The sequence below is a fragment of the Cheilinus undulatus genome, linkage group 16 (genome assembly GCF_018320785.1).
Source record: "Cheilinus undulatus linkage group 16, ASM1832078v1, whole genome shotgun sequence".
NCBI classification, from domain to species: Eukaryota; Metazoa; Chordata; class Actinopteri; order Labriformes; family Labridae; genus Cheilinus; species Cheilinus undulatus.
In genome coordinates, this window is record NC_054880.1 from 20,377,612 (window position 1) to 20,399,867 (window position 22,256).

At 38.5% G+C, this 22,256-nt stretch overlaps 1 protein-coding gene across 1 annotated transcript; it reads right to left on the minus strand.

Moving 5' to 3' along the window:
* Nucleotides 1-5,785: 5,785 nt before the first annotated feature.
* On the minus strand, nucleotides 5,786-10,807 carry LOC121523668 (kelch-like protein 10). The gene is made up of 5 exons (XM_041808600.1): nucleotides 10,671-10,807; nucleotides 9,293-9,776; nucleotides 7,381-7,986; nucleotides 6,265-6,414; nucleotides 5,786-6,145 (listed from the first exon to the last, which is right to left on the minus strand). The coding sequence occupies exons 1-5, from the start codon at nucleotides 10,805-10,807 to the stop codon at nucleotides 5,786-5,788; spliced, it is 1,737 nt and encodes a 578-aa protein (XP_041664534.1).
* Nucleotides 10,808-22,256: the final 11,449 nt, after the last annotated feature.

The following is a 22,256-nucleotide window of genomic DNA, read 5'->3' on the forward strand; positions in this document are numbered from 1 at the left end:
GTGTTTTCTTCCAGAATCTCATTATTTTTTATAAAATAATTTCAAAGTACAATTCACAGACCTGATCTTGCAAAAAGTTTTCGGAGGTTGTTTTGGTAGTGTGATGGTAACTACTTGCCACACCAACTCTGACTGCAAATAAAATCCCTGTATAATCAGTGCTGCTGTAGGTGGATATAAAAGGCAAGGATTTTTATTTCAATTTATTTCATTAAAAGCTAAAAAGGATTCAAAATGAGTTTTAAAAACACTGAGATTGTACATGACCAAGGTATCCATCCAGTTCTGATATTTATGTCCACAGCAGGGATGTTTTAGCTCTGCTCAAGCCTGACTTTCATGCAGGAGACCAGAGTTTGCATCAGCTCTCAAACCTGAAATTAATGTTATCTGTTATGAAGTGTAACCAAGCTCTTTCCCTAATCTTGATCCAGTCAAATGGATGTTTAAAAAATGGTTGGACTGAACACAGCCAGGGTTTGCTGAAATACAGTATTCACTTTCTTAGGGTTGTTTACAAGTAATGCTTTTGTATGTATGAACTAAGGACTAATTGAAGCCATGTTGTTCAATTAGACACTGGATTTGAAATCTTCCTGGATTGGGACTTGTCACCAGCCAAAGACAAGAAGACAGATAATTAGCCTCTGTCCTTCACGTATTACCAGCAGCATCAACATTTGAGGGATTATAATTCAGCATAATCACTATTATCGTTGTTTTCTTTTCTCATTATGTCTATGTATGATTGAATACAAATGCTACAAATCCTAAGTGCCAAAAGAACAAAAATTGTACCAGTGGATGCAGAACATATTTTTTTCCTCTTTAAAGAAAGCAGACCATGAGTTAAACAGATGAATAAGAAATATTATTTCTATGTCAAAACGTTTTATAAAAAAACAAGGCATAATGGTTGAGTGTCGCTGCATTTTTTGAAGATACAGGAGAGGTTTAGAAACATCATCACAGCCCTACTGGCTGATGAGTGCTTTGTACTCGAGCACAGCTGTGTTTGTATCATGCTTGAGTATACAAGTCTGTTTAAAGACTACCTCCTCTAGCCAGCTCGGGAACGGTGCCTGAGTCTGGTACCCTTATGCTACCCTAGATGAAATTAACCAAATTTTGGGATCAAGAGAGCTTGGATCAGGCCCCTGTATGTAATGTAAAACCACTCTGAAGGGAGATCAGTCACACAAATGGCTGCAAGAATACTTAGAGAGGGGTGGGGGAGTAGGGTAAGCGGCCTGTTTTTTTTTCCTGGCGTCCACTGAATATCTACTCAAAAGTATGCTGTTCCACATTATCAGACATACATTTTTCATACAAAATTTCAGTAGGTAAATGAATGAACGTAACACTTCTTTTCTAAAATGGTGCATTAGGATGTTTTCATTTATGAGCTTTTTTCCTGTAGACAGACTCTGCTATACTAAATGTTTTGTAATCAGGTTTTGGGGGTCATGTTTATAACTTTTAACTATTGGTATCCTGATCCTTACCGTGACCTTTACCCTAGCCCTAAAGTAAATTTATTCTTATTTTACTGGCGAAGTTTTTGCACTTATTTCCATTTTGACTAAGACAGCGTCTCTCATGATTGGTCCGTGAGAGGGGAACAGAGATGTAGCTGTGACACTCTAGGATAGTGGGTAATGTAGCCCATTATCACATTTGAGCTGTGTCTTTCCTTAAAAAAGGTCATTCATATGCTTACTTGTGTCCTCTGCATGACCATAGCTTCATTTCTCTATTTAGACCCTCTTTTGGTGAAAAACAACCATTAAATTCATTAGTAGTGGCAGAACACTGAAGTTTGCAGGCAAAGGCAGGATCAGCTAATCAAAGAGGTGGTGAATAATTCATGTTTTTCTTAAAAGTAATTGGATGATACACAAACTCTTGTCTTCTACATGATCAAAGATTTTTACTACCCCATTTAAACCATCTTTTGTTGGAAAAAAAGACAGTTAAATTTACTAGTAGTGGCAGAATATAGAAGTTTTATGTGCAAAGGCAGGATTAACCATTCAGTGAAGTCAATGTGACACACCAGGATTGTGGGTAATGTAGTGCTGTTGCACACGATTAAACCAATAAACTTTTCTCAAAATTAGTTCAATAACACATGACCTTATCTTCTAAATAGCCACATATGAACATTTCACACCGAGGTAAGTCTGCCCTAAATGGTTATGGAATTATGAATAATCAAATCTGATAAAGCCGCATGACTGAAAGATGATGTGGCTGATTAGGGACAGCAGGGAGAAAGGATTGTAAATAAGTAGTCTTTGGACTAGTAGACGGTTGTCTTTGTAAGTCACTCAATTCTATGCCAAAAGTTTCACAGCGTGAAAATATACACTTTAAATGGGTATGCTATGGCCACTTTAAACATCTTAAGTCTGTGACAGTGCCATCCCTCTGCTTTGACTGTAAGGCTCATATGAGTGAATACTGCTGAGTCATGACGGTGCAACAAACGGCTACAAACGGCACTTCATGGGTTGAGTTGCTTTAAGTGATACATACAATTCTCCCCATAAACACCACAATTAATTAACGCTGTATATCAAAGTTATCCTAGACTACACCATCCTGTGAAAACAGCAACTCTTTACAGCAGAAAAGTCTGTTTGTGAAGCAGCAAATTGTGTAATACTTTAGTTTTTGCTGAAGACGACATGGGGCCAAATGCATAATTGAGTGACTACATCCTTTCACCAGGTCTCTTTAAACTTTAAAATGTTTTTAGAAGACAGAAATCTGAGCAAATTGCAGAGTCCAGTTTGGCCTGTGGAGAATAAAGAGAGAAAATATGTTTGGTTCCCCTGTTCCCCTGAAATGTCCAGTCTTTACACATTCATCCCATCAACTCCAGTGCAGATGTAGAGAAAGAGAAAGAAAACTCTCTGCCTCAAGGTGACTCTGCCCAAAATATGAACAACCAATGCTTTGTCTGTGAGATGAAGAGGAAGACAAAAAAGATAGAGCAGAGAGGAGGGAAAGAGAAGAAGAAGGAGATTAAGAAAAAGAGAGAGAGAGAGAGGAGGGTGCATGCGGTAAAAACAGAGAAGGACAGGCTGAAGTCATTCAAGCTTTTCTTCCCCCTGAATAATCCCAGTTTTGTCCAAATTTAGTTGGAGGAGATTGTGGAACATTCAGTCCTTGACATCAGACAGAAAGTCATGTAACAGCACCAACTTTTTCTTCTGACCAAGTCCCTCAATTTTTTGTCAATCTCCCTTTCTGTCAGCAGGCCTGTCTTCACTTTTCTTACTGTGTTAGCTGTAAGTCATTGATTTGATATAATGAGTTATTGTAATGTGTGTGGTTAAACAGGGTGTGTTGAAGTCAAACAGGCCTCAAAGTATTTTTCTTCTTGGTCTGTCATAGTTGAATATAAGTTACTGTGTCTGATATGATTGTGAACATTGATGATGAGTTACTCGCTACAATGTCAAATCTGCTTTTGCCAGATAAAATTAAAACTGAGGAAGATAAGAGGATGACCTCAGTCATCCGTGGGTGCATCAACAAAACCAGCTAAGGGGCTGATGTTGTTTTTTGCTGTTAGTTTGAGGCTGCAGATACTCAATCACATTTTACTGGTTAAAGCCTGAGCATTTTTTTTTTGCACTTAACAGCAGAAAAGTATATTTCTGAAGCAGTAAAATGTTGTGTAAAATATTCAGTTAGGCTAGGTAATGTTAGGGTACTCTAATTGTCTATATTACGCAAAAGGTGGGGGTGGGTGGGTTTGAGGGAATGTTTTTAATTTGTCCATGTACAGCACTTTGAGTTACATGTCATGTATGAAAAGCGCTTTATAAATAAAGTTTGATTGATTGATTGATTGATAAGGATTAAGGTAAAAGTTAGGATACCAGAAGTTAAAAGCTTAAAAGCTGAACTAATAACAAAACATTTAATAAAACAGAGTAAGCTGTCTGCTTATAGGAAAAAAGCTTGTCCTCTATGGAAAAATTTTAACATAGCAAATTTAGCTTATGTAGCTCTGTTATCTGCCAAAGCCGAGTAGCTAGTGGAGCTCAGTGTTGATTTTGGAGACTAAAACTATGACATAAACTATTTGTCGACAGCCTTTTTTTCCACTACGAAAACTAGACCAAAACTAACCAAAGAAAAATCTACGATGACTAAAACTGACAAAAAGTAAGCTACGTTTTTGTCAAGATGACTAAAACTAGACAAAAACGTAATTTAGTTTTTGGTCGGACATTCAAAATCCATGATATTTCTCCACTGTGGGTAAATCGAACCATCTATAGCTATTCAGCCTCTCAGCTGTAGAAAGCAGGGACCCTTGGTTTGGCAGAGTGCATAGACCACACTAGAATAAATGAGAGAATAAATGCCTTGACTAAACGTAAAGACTAAAGTGAGAGGACTTTTTATGGACTAAAACTAGACTAAAACGTTTTTGAGTTTTCATCGACCAAAACTAGACTAAAACTAAAAAGGGTAGAAATTACTAAAATGTGACTACACTAAAATAAATTTAATCAAAAGACTAAAACTAAGACTAAAATTAAAAATAGCTGCCAAAATTAACACTGGTGGAGCTCTGTAGCTATTATAACTAAAGCTAACACCCAAACAGCTTCCAGATAGCCATACGAAGAAAGTTATGAAGCTAATGTTAGCTACATAAGCTACATAGCTACATATCTACATAGCTTATTTAGCTATATCTGCTTTAGTGATGTTTGCTAAAGCTCACATTACCAAAATGAACTTAGCTACAATGGCTGACTTGGTAATGTTAACTATGTAGCTCTAATAGCAATATTAGCTTTAGCTACGGCTAATAAAGCTGAACTAGCCACCATGTAGTTAATTCATTGATGTAATTGACAGATTTAGTTTGTGAATAAAGTGGAATAAAAAAACTGACACGGCCTGTGAAGGGGCGTCTGAGATCTATGGTCTGCAGACAGACTGTCTTGCACTGACAATAAGGTGCTGAGGTGCTGAATGGCTGTGAAAACACACAACAAGCTTTATTTTTTCTAATACTAGCCAATGTCTACTTTACAAGTTGAATCAAAGGAAACTCTGTCAGCTTGATTTGAGCAGCAGCAGCTCAGTTCACATATCTGCTACTGCTCTTGGAGCTTAGATTGGGCCCAAAATTTCCAGCCTGACCCCTAAGCCTGCACACGTTCTGTCTGAGACCAACCCAGCCCACCCATGTCCTGCATCTCGCTCCTCTCTCTTTCTGCATCTCTTTTAATCTGGTGTTGCTGCCTGGCAAAAGGGGCTTTTTCTTGCTGAATACTACATTGCCCAACGCCGCTTAGTGTTGAGCTCACGGTATGCTCATGATATTTCTTTTTTATACAGGCTTGATTATAAGTATGATAAAAGACAAACGTTTTTTTTGTTTACCAAAATTCAGTGAATAGTGTACCAGCTTTTTCAACCTAAAAATGACTCTGGGGTGAAACCTGATCTGAATTCATTTTGTGTTAAAAAGCAGCAATAAAATCAGATAAGGCATTGAAATGAGAGGCTAGTAATATACTGATGTCAGTTTATGCAGATTAATCCTGCATTAGTATTTAAATCAGACCCTGAGTCTGAGTCTTGACCACATCGACCTTCTCATAGGATATAAAACTTGCACATTTGATTTTAAGCTGAAAAGTTAAAAAAAAGTCTTGGGTACAACAACAAGCTAATGCTCAAAAATTTATTTAGAGACTTTGCCAGGTGGTGGTAAAGGCAAGCCTGCACTAAAGACTGGAGTTCAGGACTATTCTGAGTTATCTGACTCAGCAGTCTCAAACTCTAAGTCTGAAAGCAGGCTGTCTCTAGAGACAGTGAACCTGTCGATGTTGGGGACCCCATACACCACACAGCAGCTTACAGCGCTGCGGAAAATGTCCATGTCTGCGGCCACAGTCCACACGTTGGTTGATACGTCGTAGTATTCAACGTTATACGAGGTGGTGAAGCCATTGAAGCCCCCGACAGCAAAGAGATGGTCATCAATCACTTCGATTCCGAAGTTGCTGCGAGGGTTCAACATGGAGGGCACCTCATGCCAGGTGTTGGTGTGGGGGTTGTAGGATTCAGCGCTGTGCAGACGGGAGGTGCCATCGAAGCCACCAACCTGCAGGAGGAAAGTCAGATAATCAGTCATACTGGTTGTTTAAAGGATTGATATGCAAAATTCTGACTGTCACTCCAGCAAAAATCAAATATAGTGGATGAAAGATTGTATGAACTTACTGCATAGACTCTGCCTGCATAGGCAATGACGCCGATTCCACTTCGTTGGCTGAGCATGGGTCTGATCATCGTCCATTGGTCAGCTTCGGGTGTGTAGTATTCGCAAGTCTGCAGGCACTCATTTCCATTAAAGCCACCACAGATATAAATCTGCAAAGAACAAGAAAGTTATTATGATATTTTATTACATTCTTAGCATTTACAGATAATTATGTTAAGAAACAATCATAAAACACACACAACAGTATCTGCAACTCACATGGCTTAATATCTCAATGCATAGTATATCATTATTTACATATAGGGCCTCTAGTCTGACTCTAACCCACAGACCGTACCATGAATTAAGATGAACAGGGTGTGAGCTGTCTGGTAGTGAAGCCAATATATTGATTCAAACAGCTAACTCCCTTCTATGCATGCCGTTGTTCCAAATTATGTTACCAGTGCAGTATGTTAGCATTTGTTGAAGGATACTTTTGGCTTCACTTTGGTACAGCTGAATAAAAAGTCAATGCTTTCTGACCCTGTGAGTATTCCTACCTATTAAACTAATACTCACAGGGTCATAAAAATGCATGTGAACCTCAACCTCATCTAACAGTTCAGTTCCCGTGACTCTTAGCCTTAGCCTTCAGATTTGCAAATGAATGCAGTCTGTTTTCATTTACATTTCACACAGGGGCCCAACTTCTCTGGAATTGGGGTTCTACAATTTGAAGGTATGTATTGGCTTTTTTCTGGAGAAAATGTTCAGTGTTTTAACACCAAAGGTTCCCATGCCCAAAGACCAAAACAGCTGATCAGTTTGGTTCAAGTGGAAGAACAGAAAAATAAGGTAAATTACAAAGTACAAATGCCCCTGTCTGCATCAATCAATAGCTTTGCTTTGCCTCGCTGGCACTGCGGCTGGTCCTTTCTCAAAGAGGCCACAATAACCAGCATCTCCTTTGACTATTAAACTTACTACCGACAAGTACCTCATACAACCTAACATGATAAACAAACTATAATGCACTGTTTACAGGCTCTTAATGGAACTGAATATCAGATGGCGATATTTCAAACTCAGTAACACTCCTTTCTATTGGTCAAAGCTGCTTTCCCTTCACTTACCTTGCTGTTGAGGGTTGTACAGCTGGCGTCGCTCCTCTGCTCATTCATTTGTGCAATAAGAGTCCACTGGTTGGTCTCAGGTTTGTAGCGCTCAGCAGCGCTGAGTCGTGCATGTCCATCATAACCTCCCAGGGCATAAATGCATCCATCCAGTACGGTGACACTAACATAGCAGCGGCGATGGTACATTGGTGCCACCTCATGCCAGATAAATGTGCTGAGGTCCAACCGGCGCATGCTGTTGAAATGCTCTAAGCGGTCAAAGCCACCAACGCAGTACACGTACCCGTTGAGAAATGCAGTGCCGTGGTAGGCTCGAGGGCGCTCTGCATTGTTTGTCACAGTGAGCCACTGGTCGGCTCGATAGTCGTACGCCTCAATGCCGTTAGTGGGATTACCTCCACTCCACCCTCCAATTGCCAAAAGGATGGCAGAAGGAAGGCGGAGGCGCATGAAAGGTTGGGAGAGACTATTTATTGTGGACCCGTCTATCATAGCGGAAAGTAAGGCTTGAATAGTCTCCATGCACTGAGCGTTGTTTCTCACCAGGTCATTGGACATGATATGAAGCATGATGCTTTCTTGGCTCATCATTGCCAGCCGCACCTAGACATCAACAAGAGGACATGTCTTAAACAAAGCTAACTGACCTTAGTTCAAGGTTCAGACCTCAGCTGAGTTTGATATTGGTTTCAATCATTTCAGTTCTCAACTACATAAAAGAGGTTATATTGAGTGTATTTGATCAAGTCAACAAATACTGGCAAAAGCTTTAAATCAAAAAATGTTAAGCCTGGCACTAACCAAAAGATAACCAAAAGATAACCAGAACAGATATTACTACCTCATTTTATGATTTTAAGCTTAATTTTGAAAACTTAGAAATGTTTTTCATGACTTAAATTTGGCCTGGTGGTTCATGACACAGTGCCCTGTGATACAACAAACCTAAAATACTTTTCAGGCACTTAAATATAGAAATGGGATCCAGTTCTGATAAAACTGCCACTATACTATAGCTACATCTGAGCTAACTGCTCTACTGATGCCAGCCATTGCTATCTACTCACCGTACAACTTAACCCCACCTCCAGCTACCACATCGCTGCTGATTGGTCCAAAAAATGAAAATTTGAGCTTTGCAAGATGGATTTGCTTGATGACGGACGCTGCTTGATGGCAAATCCATCCAGTTTGCAAGGTTGTGGTGTTCCCCCACACAACAGAATTTTTCATGGTAAATACTAAACATGTTTATAACAAGTAACAAGAAGATTGGAGGGAGAAAAATCAAACTACTACACCACACACCACCGGAAAAACTGTCTAGATAATAGTTTTAACCATCAAGGTTTGCTGACTTTGGTTAAAAAGAGGGGAATCAGGCCAAGAAAAGGCACCATTGTTGTAGCATGTGCCAGGGTTGAGTAAATCTTGCAATACCTTTTGGACAAACCACATTTGCAAAGTAGCAGCCATCTTGGTTGATTGTGACCATAGGTGTGCTACAATTGCACACAACATATTGGTTTTTTTCATGGAGCTAAGCCCCTTCTACCAGAGATGTACACAGAGGTAAGGAAAAGATCTATGAGAAACTAATGCTTTGGGACAGACTGGCTGGCCGCTCTATACAGTATAACCACATCAATACACCAACATGAAAGACAGGAGAATATGTTCATTCAAATGTTATTTGGTGTGTGCAAACTCTGCATCTGTGTGACTGTGTTAGATGGGAGCTTGTGGTGCATCTGATTGCATTACATTTCCTTCTAAAGCAGCCCCCCCCTCTTATAATCTATGTTTAGGGAGTGGTAGGACCTAGTATGAGTAGTGTAGATATGATTTAATATGTCTCTGCAGTGTTTCATTCTGTATTCATAAGAACTCCTTAGCTACATCTCTTTACCTTAGAGAAGAGCAAACTGATGTGTCCTCCTCGTTCCTCCGGTATGTGGCCAATCCAACGGATAATGGCATCAAACACGGATCTTTCAAGCTTCACATTCAGGTCATCTTTCTCGAGGAAGTCAACCAGTTCCTCCACGGAGAGCTGCAGGAATTCTTCACAGGAAATGACCTCATCAAAGTGATCGATGATGTAGCGGTACACCTTGGAATGCAGCCCCATGTGGAAGACTACGTTAGTGAAGTGCCAGATGTCGATACAGTTCTCTGGGCAGAGTCGCTCCTCAAGGAAGTCGCAGCAGGTTTGGACGATGTCCATCACAATGAATTGATCGGCTGCTAGGAAAAGCTCCTGCACATTTTCCTCAGTTACAGAAACAGAGCCGGTGTAGGCAAAGTCAATTATGAGCTCCATCATGCCAGGAGACAGGTCAGGTATGTTGAAGATCTTTTTATCTGGGGTCGACCAGCGTAAGAACAGAGCTCTGTGGACCATCCAAAAACATAGTATCAGTTCAGCATAGATATAGATCATTCAGAAAGTATTCAGACCTTCTTCACTTTTTTAAAACTTTATGTTGCAGCCTGATACTTTTGATACTTGATGGTTCAGGTTTTTTACATTTTTAATAAATTTGCAAAAATTTCTACGTAAGCTTTTAGCAGACACAAGCTTTATTTCATTCTATTTTCTCATGATTACGAGTCATTTCAAGTTGTTACTGCTACATCTAGATGACTGTATGCCATTATCCTGAGATAACAATGTTGGTTTGCTGTTAAATGGGGTATTTGTAGAGATCTTAAGATAATTTCTCAAACTGACTTGTAATCATAGGAAAACTTGTATTATCATCCTGAGATAATAACATGTTTAGGCCAAAATCCATAGAGAACATTAAAAATGTACTCCTGATCTTGGTAAAATGGAGTGAATAAAAATATGAATGCAAGTCCTGTCAGGGTTTCCGTAGTGGACAGTATACTAGTGACATATCCATAGGTTGCATGGAAATAAAATATGCATTTAATGAATAACTAATTTGTAAGTATTTCCAACTTTTAAAACCCATCATAAGTCATCTTGCTCCAAATTTGAACATCTTTGAAGTTGTTTTTTCTTATTTTGGGGTTATACACATCTAAAGGGGAAAAAAAGCCCTACTAGTTGACTTTTAGGTGCTGAAATGTCATCAAAACAGTCGTACTTTTTTTGTAATGTGAAACTCAGTTTTGTTTTACGATCTTTGAAAAGCCAAAGCTGTTTTATCCCAAACAATTTAACTTGATTGTGCTGTTTCTTGGTTTTGAGTTTTTTTGCTCAATTTAAGTAATAAAAACAATTCTCTAATTTCTCTGATATCAAACTACAAACTCACCTGAAGTATGGGCTGCAGTTACAGAGGATAACTTTGTGGACTTTAAACTCCACATCTTCAACTCTGATGACTGCGTCACAGAAATCTCCCCCCAGACGGAGATCATTAAAGTAAGATAGTTTACTGTTATCACTCATCTTGATGTCTTTCTTTTGTTTTTCTTGCAAAATCTTTAAGTCCGTGTCCCTGTATTTTTGGGTTGCTGGTCTTGGCTCAAATGTCTCTAGAGTGTAATTTTAGTCAAGATATATGAGTTCTCAGGCTTTGTAAGGATTCTAGAACTCACTACTATGACCTAACAGAGATCATAGCATCACATTCTACGTTCCAAATTCTTCCCCACTTTGAACTTCAGCCAATCATCTTCATCATGTCTACTTGTCTAAAGTCATTGGTTGCTGCCACGTGATTGGCTGATTAGATTTGTACCAATGAGTGGTTGAACAGATATACCTAATGAAGTGGTTTGTAAGTGTAACTGACATATTATAGATATCTTAGTTCTTGTAAACACTACTGAAAATTAAACCTCTACAAATGTTCTGAATATTTATATCCTCTTTAAAATTAAAAAGGAGGGTCTGATTTCCAGAAGGTTTGTGAACCTTTTTTGCGCCCAATAAATCTATGCAAATGAGCCGAAATACACCATATTATTCATAAAACAAACACAAAGATTTAATAAACAGTCCCCAAACAGTGCTGGAGAGCTAACGTTTTCTGTGAGAGCTCTGCAGATTGGACACAAGAAAATGATCTGCCAAGCATTCATCCAGAGCAAGTTTTCCTTTTTCAATGCAAATCAGACTCAATGCAAAAAAAAAAAAAAAAAAATGTCATTCCTAAACGCTGGTGCTCTTACTGATGTGCAGTTAGAGGGAAACTACCACCTGGCAATAATCTGCAAGTTTTTATTTGCCAGATAGTAAAGGTACATTGGTAGGCCAAGAAAAAGTACAAATTTTATAAACAAAGGTGACTCTAAGGGCCACTTATTCTATTATTTTGTCAAATCAAGCCAAGTCAAATCGGCCATGATTGATCTATAAAATCAATAAAAGGGTAAAGCATCCAGAGGGTGAAAACTTTTTATTGGCAGTGACAATATCATGATCACAAGCAAGAGATGAATGCAATCCCAGCAACCTTGACCTTTGACCCATGGCCTTCAAAATTTAACCAGTTCATCGTTAAGCTAGGATGAGGATCTGTGCAAAGTTTGAAGAAACTCCCACAAGGAATCTTGTGCAAGGGATGAACAAGAGTCATAATGACCTTTGACCTATGGCCTTCAAAATTTAACCAGTTTATCGTTAAGCAAGGATGAGCATCTGTGCAAAGTTTGAAGAAACTCCCACAAGGAATCTTGTGCAAGGGATGAACAAGAGTCATAATGACCTTGACCTATGAATTACTAAAAAAAAAGGTCAGTTTAGGCCCTATGTCCATAGCTAGCTGTTTTTGTTTCACACTTAAAGCATTCAACTGTTCAACTTGTTCAACACAATGCTCTCGTCAATGTCACTTCTCCCCTCACTTGCCAATCAAAATCAAGAAGGGGCGGGACTTCTGACAATAGCGGAGGAGAAGCCGATCTGACTTGTGTTTCTTTTTTTTCTTGGGTGGTTTTCAGGTCTGCAGCTGCTGCCTGTGTCAGGACAGGACTCCTTTACATCTCCTGCATGTCTTCTGTGCGATATTTCCTTAAAAATGTGAAACACAAAGAGCAATTTCAAAACAATGTTACAGATTCTACCTCGGAAAGCTAGATTCACTTTTTGTAATGTCAACTCTTCATTATAAAAAGATATAAATTCAGGGATGGATGAGGCAATAAACTAAAAAGAAGTCTCCCCTCTTCTAAAAGCTCACCTTACTGTGGTCAAAGAAAACCTTACTCTGTTAGCATGAGAGTGCAGCTCTGCAGAGAGTAAAGATTTAGAAAGCTTCTGTACACATTAAGACCAAAAGCAAATGTAACGAGAATGGAGCAGGGCTACTTTTTGAGGGTTTGCATCCGAATATCTTCAACACTTTGGTTCATGAATTAGTCCTTGAAATGGAGCAGATAGTTGCAAATGATGTATGAGTTTTATGTAGAAGTTTAGAGCTACAGCTGTGGAAATAGGGATAATAGCTGAAATGTGGAGTTATTTGAAATAAATCTTGAAGCAGGAATCTGTAATAAAACCTTTACTGTAAAGTCAGTCAAGTCTTCTACTTTTAAAACATTTAAAAGGACACTTACAGAATAGCACTTAAACACATTTAAGCATTTATGAGGGCTCTTTAGAGAATGACAAAAGGATCATGTACGAAAGCATCTGACGCATTCATATACATAACGACACACTCTCACCCAGAGTCAAACACAAAGATTTCCTAAAAGTCGTCTCTCACTTCCCAGTATTAAACTGCAGTCTTCCTCAGGGGCAAACACAGCAGGTAGCCTCAGCTTAATTAGCTTGTTAGCCTTTTGGTTGACTGAGTAAAGATCCCATCCAGGAGAAATCTGAGCTAAGTTCACCACATTTTGCTGTAATAACAGATAAAAAAGAATAAGAAAGCTGTGTTTTGATTAAAGTCTGCTAAATACTGACAGTTTGTGAGGAGATGCTCATAAAAAATAGACAAAGAGACATGTAGATGAAAATGAGAGCAATCAAACTGATTTCATCAGGCTACTTCAACTTATTTAAAGAGGTCAGATGGTTGGATTGAGAAGAGGATTGAGTCTAAACAGTCTCTTTTTCTATAATAATTACTTTTTTCCCCCCTATAATCATATAAACGTTGCATTTATCTGGAAATATTAAAACACATAACAAACATACTTTAAAATGCAAAAGGGGAGGAAGAAGCTTTTCCACTTGCAGGACAACATTAGCCTTGCGATATAAACGCCATATTCATGTGTGGTGAGTTTTCACAGTACTCTCCTTGACTGCACTGAAACTTTATAAGGGAAGAAGGCATTTTTAAAAAAGTAAAAATGAATAAAAGGGGAAAATTGTAGTGGAAAAAATGGTAGTTTGTGTTCACACATGCACCTGAAGCAGAACATTTCAGGAATTTTTCAGGAGTTTATCTAAGTGTGAAAACACTGTAAGGAGTTTGTAGGTGATAAATGTTTCCATAATACGTTCCTTTAAACCATGACAGTTAAATACAGCATAGTAAAGCCTACTACTCAGGTCAGGTATGAAAGCATATGCCAATTTTCATTCTGTACTGTTCTGGCTTCCTGATGGCCATCCTCCAGGCCTGCACCAGGCCCGTGCCTGGTCTCTCTAGGTGTCCTCCCCCTGCATGAAGCACACAGTCAACCCCAGCATCTGGATCATCCCACCAGGTCCTGGTTACCCAGTATGAGGTGAGCTGAATCAGGCCCAGGAAAGCCCGCCAAGTGCCTGTAAAAGCAACGCTGTGCCTCCAGTGTAAAATAGCTGACCCTTCCCATCCCCCTCTCTCCTGAGCACATCAGCATCAGACAGGTGGTCACTACTACACTACTAATTATATTACTTTAGCAGTACTTGTTTTTTTGTAACATAATCCCCAATGAAAACTACAAGGTTAACCTTACATATTCTCACCTTAGTGAGCACTATTTTATGCAATAAAAGGCATAAGGATACATAAGTGATGTCAACATAAGAAGTGATGTTTCAAAATGGACTTATTGTATACATGCTCTGTGGGAAGTTCGTCAGCAGTTGAGTACGTCGCTCATGTGTTCTGTTAGGTCACGTCATGTTAATAAAGTCAACAAGAAACAGTAAACGGACACAAGCTCTTATCTTTCTGCTCTCAATCACTAAAGAGGTTGCAGCAAAATTGTGAAAGTCAAATTGAAGCAGCACCTCACAGAGGCCAGAGTAGAAAGTATTTCCTCCAACATATATGCTGTCACAAGCCTATTTATCTCAGCTTTTGCGGTAACCTGTAGCTGTGATTGAAAGTCAAGCTTTGGCTGCCTGGTAGGTGTTAGCATCATGCAGTTATATTGAGTGTCTCTCGGGAGCAAGCGGCCTCTAGCTTCTAGCTTTGTGTTAGCATTTTGCCTTTGGGGTGTTTGAAAAGTTTTGAGCAGAGTTCATGGAAATGGAGTGTTGTTTTTGGACACAGTTTACATTTTGCCTTCACATTCTTGTCCTTTTGTGCAACAAGTACAAACTGTAATAGTGTTCATATCTCATCTGCAGACATCTTTATTTGGCCTGCTCCACTGTTTCCCTCTCCTTCCTCCATGGCCCTGAGCTAATGTGTCAGTCACCTGAATAAGCAAGTGTTGCATGAGTGCGTGTTAAAAAGGACGCTTGATTTGTTTTTTTGCCTGTGCTCCCATTTTACAGTAGCACTTATGATTACTAAACTAGCAGCAGTAATGCGTTACTTTGTTACTTTGTACTGCGTTACACCCAACGATGTGTTTAATCTATTCAAAAACTAAAATTGAAAAAGAAACTAAAACATTTCCATGATGGGCCAACTTCAGTTATCGGCTCATTTTGGCTAGTTATATATTTTCATGGCATTACTAAAATATTTTTAGGATCTCAATTTGCCTTCACTTGTTGGATTTCTCCTTCATTATTGAGCTAAACATCAGATATCGCTGACACATGTTATACTGACCAAAAAGTTCAAATTTGCAAAGAATATTTGTAGATTACATGTAGATGTTAGAAAATGGCAACATTTGTGCTATCAGGGAAATTATTATGTTTTTAAGAATAATTTAAAATATTTTGTCTTTATTAAAACTTTCTTTGTTTTTATTTGTTTGGAAAAAAAATGCGAACATCTGAAAACTGGATAAACAGTACAATGTTTTTTTTTACAATTGATAATATGAGCAGCAATGTGTGCTATTTTTGCCATACCAGCTCAAGAATGATGTCCTTTCAGGTGAGATTATAGTTTATAATCTCAGTAGATCATTGGAAACATTACATCTAAAAAGATCATCTCCTGTTCTTGTTTGCCTGAGCTATCTGCCTTCAAAGACATCATCCGCAAGGAAAAATTGTTGCCATCAATTTTCCTCAGAGCAATAAAATGTAAATGCAGTCATATTTGTCATATGTGCCTCTGTCTTTCTTTCTCTCCCTCTCTTTGGAAACGGTTTTCTGTTTGAGGTTAAGCCAGCACAACCATGATTAACTGAAAATATGACAAACTAACCCTCTGAGCGCCTCTCAGTCATTACGCCCAAATATGACAGAGCGTTAATACTCTGAGATTTAAACATTCATGAGGGAAAAACAAAGTGTAAGAAGAAGAGAGATGTGACTGGACACTAATGAAGATGTATGTTGCCAATACACTCCCCTGTTTGTGTGTGAATGTGTGCATGTGTGGACTTAGGCAGAATGGACTTCTTTGGAAGCTAAATTGGCTCTAAAATAGCTTGATGAACGTAGGTAGAAAAAATAAATTACGCTTGTCAGATTCAATTTATTCAAACAGTAAAATCTCTATTGCTCCATCATTCCTGTCATGTCTGTGGATCTATCTGCTATTACCACATCCTCCTCTGTCATAAATTACCCCTGGCTGTAGTTTTAAAGTGTGTTTGGATTGAATAAATCAAATAATATGAATTTAATGTGAATCCAACTTCACTAGTATGTGCTGTACAGCAAACTCTATGGTAATACACACCTTGGATTAGAACACTGAGGCCTGTCACAGAAATGTGGACATGGAATAACAAGACAGCGTTATTTTAAAGACACAGCCTCCAGCAGGACTGGACTATTAGGCTGTATGTCTGCAGTGGAGCTGGATAACAAATTAAAAAAGCTATGAAGTTGCCATTCAGATAGAAGACTATAGAACTGCAGTATGGTCAACTTAACTCAAGAAGTCAAACTCATCACATCTACATGTTTTAGCCAGTCTGAAGGCCATGTGTGACTTATGAAAATAAAACATAGACCCATTCCACCACAAATATGAATTTATATTTATTGCCTGCAATTTTACCTCACTGTAATCTATCAATTAATCGTTTAAAAATGTCTATAGCAATTCACCTCACAATGATTTGCTTGAGGTGAAGACATTTTGGGGCTTTTTAAGGGGCCAGGACCCTTTTTGGATCATCAAAATCTATTAGTAATTTTAGATGCACATTGTACCTCATTAATTGATGTACATCCATATCCAATGCCCACCTTTACCTAATGATCAAACAGCCTTTGCGTATGATTCATGATGTGATAGGAAATGAACTTTCTGATCAGAGGTAAAGCAGTACAATATGTCTATTGCTGGTGTTGAGCCAAAATCTCTAATTTCTGGAAATCAACATTTTTCAGGGAATGAAAAAAACACTGTATTTTTTCAGTTAATTTAAACACTGAATTGTAATAGATGGCACCTTTTCTGACACTTGATTGGTTTAAAATTTGTAAAATCCACTCACTGACAAAAACTGATAACAGTGTTGATTCTGCGGTCCATCTAGGTCCAGAAGTGAGCAGAAGTTAGTCCACTAATGTTCTTCCACGGTTTCTGCAAGTTAAAAGCATCAAGATTCAGCTGTAGGACTAGAGCAGGGCTTGTATTATCTTCCTGAGGCAGGAGAAGAGTGTGTCCTTCTTCAGATAACAGTGGGCTTCCTGCAGCACTCCTGTCTGGATACCCTGCAAAGCAGATGGATTCGCCCACTTCCGTGTTCCTCACTGGCGAAATTGACTTACAAAGCTCCAATCCGAACAGACTGTACCCTGTAAGAGAGCGACAGGACCAATCAGCGTCATCTAAAGAGTAAGAGGCAGTACTTTCGGGCACGGTGGAGTTGTGACACAAGCAAGCAGTGACAAGAGGCCAGTGCAATTATGGGGGAAGACATTAGCGTGGATGCTGCTATAGCATCAGTTTTATCAGAACTTGACAACATTTATTCATTAAAGAGGAACAAAGAACAGCAGTGAGTTGTTTTCTTTCCAAAAACGACTGACATGTCTACAGTAGCCATGGATCACGTTATGCAGTTCTCTATGCAGTTTACTCCTTGGTAGCAGCACACACCTACAACGTCACGTTTTGTTTCTCTGATTGGCCCGTAAAGATGTGACAGACAGACCGTTTATCCAATCACCCTCCAAGTTTTTTTAAAGTCTCTGCCCTTTTCTAAACACAGTCTGAGGGAGGTTTTCCAGATGGATATGTGAAACAAATCCTAAAAACCCCAAAACCCAGCTTTAGTTGGACTAACAAAAATATTAAGACTTTTTCTAACTGGGCATAAATGTACTGAAGACACAGCAACCAGAACTTGTTGCCATGACTCAAGTACATGCAAGCAGCGGAATGAGTATTGATTGTTTTAACACAAGAGGATCCAATCGAACTAAAGGAAGTAGAAGAATAACAAAACCAAACATAGCTAAAGATATCATCTATCTTGGTTGTCTTATGTTTTCATCTTTTCTTTAGACTAAAGAACATTTGTTTTCAGCTTTTTTTTACAAGAAAGTATAGTTCTATCAGTATCTTATGATTGCATTTAGGCCTTGTGGTGTCATAATTATTGCTGTGGAGATGACCTGACACATTTACCTCTGAGTTTCTATCTGCATTTCACATGTGTTTAAAGGACTCCGGTGCAATCTGCAGGGCGATGCGCGGAGGGAAAAAGTAGGTCTGTGGTGCTGCAATGCCTCTGTAAAAAAAAGGGGAAAAAAAAGCTGACAGAGCAGAAAAGAAAGCACTCTGATCCATATTCATACTTCCATTCATTTCACTGAGAACTCTTTGCAACTGTTGATTCACTTTGAAGAATCGCTCCTTCGTTTTCAGGAGCGTGCGCAGACACTTTTCTTTGCATAATTATTCAGTTACTCTACAGGGTTTTCCTGTGGCTGTGAGGGTGTGGTTTGTGAAGAAACACACACACGGGCGAGGTGTGTCTCGGCTGAACTACACACATACACGCTCCAAAGCCTCCCGCACAAATTACACATTCAGTTTAAGGGCTCGTTTTTCATTAACCTTTATTTGTCTGGGTTAAGCTGGCTGAGCAAACGTGCTGTTTTTCATTTCTTTCTGTTCACACATTCACACCTGTGAGCCTGGCTAGGAGAAAACATCAGACATATTTATTTCAAACAGCAGTCCATTTATTTACAAGTTCAGTCTTTGAGGAAGTATAATAAACCATAGTAAGATCATTTTTTGGGGTTATTATGGTGACTTTTGTAGATAAATTAAAGCTAGACTCTTTCTTTAAAGATTCTGAAGGCATCCTCACCACAAACCAATTATTTAGGCAATCAGGGAGTTAGCTCAAGATGTTATCTGCTTTCTCCTGAGTTTAATTAGCCCATATTAGCATTCATGTACAGAAAACCCAGCACAGACTGTCCTCAGGTGTTGAAACATTGTATAAAAACATGATTTAAGTCTCCTTCGTACCATTCCTCTAATCAGAGAGATAGACTTTGGGGCTTCTTTTGGGAACTTCTGATGCCTGTGAAGATTTCTGTCATTGCACAACACATGCAAGTTTAAAACAGTCACATTAGTGGATATTTTTAATGATTTTGCCATTAAAACTGTCCTTGATTGCAAACAGGAGCAGAAAAAAACAAACAGCTTCACCCTTAAGGAGACAAAAGTCTGTTTTAAAGCTCAAATAACAACCAATTCTGGCTAAAACTGCTGTATCATGCTAGCTTATTAAGCTATCGCTAACTTTATATGCTCATAGAAAGAAATAATCTCCCACAGTTGTCTTAGTTAAAGCTAATAAAAGTGAGACTTTTTGTTAGGCAAGGCTAACAAAAGCTAGGCTACAAGTCATGGGCAAAAAGTAACCATTCCTAGCAGCTAAATTTGTAAACATAGCTGTTTAGTTCCACTGGTATTGAATAATTTTTACATGACCCTTTTACCTACACTTTCTTTTTTTACTTTATTGTTAAGAGAAAAAGCTTTGAGGATGAGGGAAACATGCTATGAGCTACGGCTGCTAATGTTAGCATACAACAACCAGACATCCAAGTTTAATACTGTCCAGTTTACTTTAAAAGGCCTATGCCTGTATGTTATCAAAACACATTTGTATAAACTACTTAATAACTGCTTTATCATGGTTTTAGTCAATATTTGTAAATCTAATTTTGGAAGCCTCAGAGCAGTCAAAGCCAAAGATCTTTGGCACTGCTCTGGGGGGTCCCGGACCCTAGGTTGGGAGCCAATGCCTTAGATCATGCTTACTTGCCACATCCACTCCTTTCCTGGCCCTGAAGGTGTGGACTCTGTTATTTTTTTAACAAATTATTTTCCCATGTCCCTGGTAAGGACATCCAGAGGATACCAGGGTTGTGTCAATCCTCCGTTCCTACCTGATGGTGCCTTCAGATGGGCTTAATCGCCATAACAGACCTTACTTCAGCCTCAATTTTTGGGTTCAAGCATCAATTAATATATTAATGTTATATTAAAATTGATGCTTGGCAAGATAGAGCCGGACATGGAATCTAACCAATCCATCAGCTTTGCAGGGTTAATTAAAATAGTTAAAAAATTAGCAAAGCATGTTCCTACTAACTAGCATTTTTTAAATTAATAATGTAATTGATATAAAAATGGTTATTATTGGTACTAGCTGTCTTGAAATTCATGAACAGGATGTTTTAAAACCCAACATTATTCAGCTGCTAGAGTTAGTGTGTAAACTTACATTAGTGCATTTAACCCCAACTTTAACATCATTATTAGACTCTAGCTCAAGTGTCAGATAAGGTAAAAGTTAAAATTTACACAAAAAGATCACCTCTTATGTTTACTTCATAAGAATATGTCTGACTGATTCAATGCTATGTTATGTGCACTGAAAAAAAGCCTATTTGACATTCACATTGTAATGTCCCATTTATTTTTACTAATTTTTAACCCTTTAAAGCCTGAACACACAAATTTTAGCCAAAAAATTCTCATTTTTTTGGAACTGAAATATTTATTTAACTTTCTTCTGAAATCCATAAAAATCCAAATTTCCATAAAATTTACCATTATTTATTTTCTATATCTTATTTGATACATTAGGTGTTTTTGGTAACTACTGATCCACTTGAAGGAATTTTTATCATTTATCAGATTGTAGTCAGAATTCTTTTTCAGTAATTTATTGATCATATTGATTGGATAGAGGTATCATAAAAGTTTGTATCAAATATGATACAACAGGCTTTAAGTGGTTAAAGTAATACATCTCAAACATGCTAACAGCTACTGAACATAAATCCACGTATACTTCTCTGAGACTCGTAGCTAAATACATTTCTGCTGACTCGTCATAAATCAAAACACTGCTGTGGCCTCCAAAAGGAAACCGTGGCATCAGTAATATCAGAGGTTCTCCCTCTGAGCAGATCAATATCATTGTAATGAAACGGACTCAAACACAAACACAATACACGCACACATTGATATTTTCCATTACTTCCACTTGGTGTTGCCTTTTCAGGTGTAACAGAGTTTAATTTAGCAGTTCTGATGGGATAAAAACACAACAAAGAAACATTTACTACAGATCTGAGTCATTTGGTTTGTGTGAGGTTAAGAGGTGTTGGAGATAGAGGGAGCATGTGTGTGTGCAGAATCAGCACAGTGTGTACAGTATGTGCAGGTGTGTTTTCACAGGTGTGTGTGTAATGTGTGTGTGGGGCAGAGGAGGCTCCAGGGGATGGAGCTGCAGTTTCCTGCGCCTCTACGTTGCTTTCTAAAAAAATCAATTGCAGCCGCTGCAGAGCTTCTTTCCTCCGCTTCTTCCTGTCCTTTTCCCTCAGACCTCCTTACTCTTTATCACTTTCTTTTCTGGTCCCTCCTTGTTTTTGAAAAAGAGCATCAGAAGTCTCAAAAGAAAATAATTGAACCCCCTAAAATTTCCCCCTAAATAGTAAGAACTCCACTAAGTGCTTCAGTCATTGATCTGAAAAACAGCAATGCAGCAGGAAGCCCGTTTAAGGTGATTATATGTATTGAACTGAACGTATCCAGGCTACAGGGAAACTACGTTTACTCCTTTTTCATCCTATCAACAAATATATTACATCACAATTTAAACTGGGGAGATTCATGCAGATTTTTTCATCCAGTTAACTCAGACATTAGGAAATAACTCAAACTGAATCAGCTCAAAACTTTCATAAAACCTGTGACTTCTGTTAGCTGTCCTTAACTTAGAAGCAATCTCACAAACAGTCTCAAGCCATTTTTGTATGCTCTCCAGAAGATTCGTCGAAAATTTCAGGTGGACAGCCCCAGAAACCTCGCCAAATTTGTTGCTCACACACGTACCTCGCCAACGGCAGACTACCTGTAGGGCAGGAGGCCACAGGTCTCAGGACACAGCCAGGGCATGATGTATAAAGGTGGAAGTTGCAAGAATGACACTATGATAACATTTTTTATTTTACTTCATGTCAAGTTAACTTTAGGGATAGTTGGACATCCACTGAATCAACATTAGAGCAGAGAATAACATCCTGGTGAACAGAAAACATAATAGAGCAGTTTCACACAGGGTACAAAGACTGCAACAGCTGCAGTCAATGTAAACAATGTTAA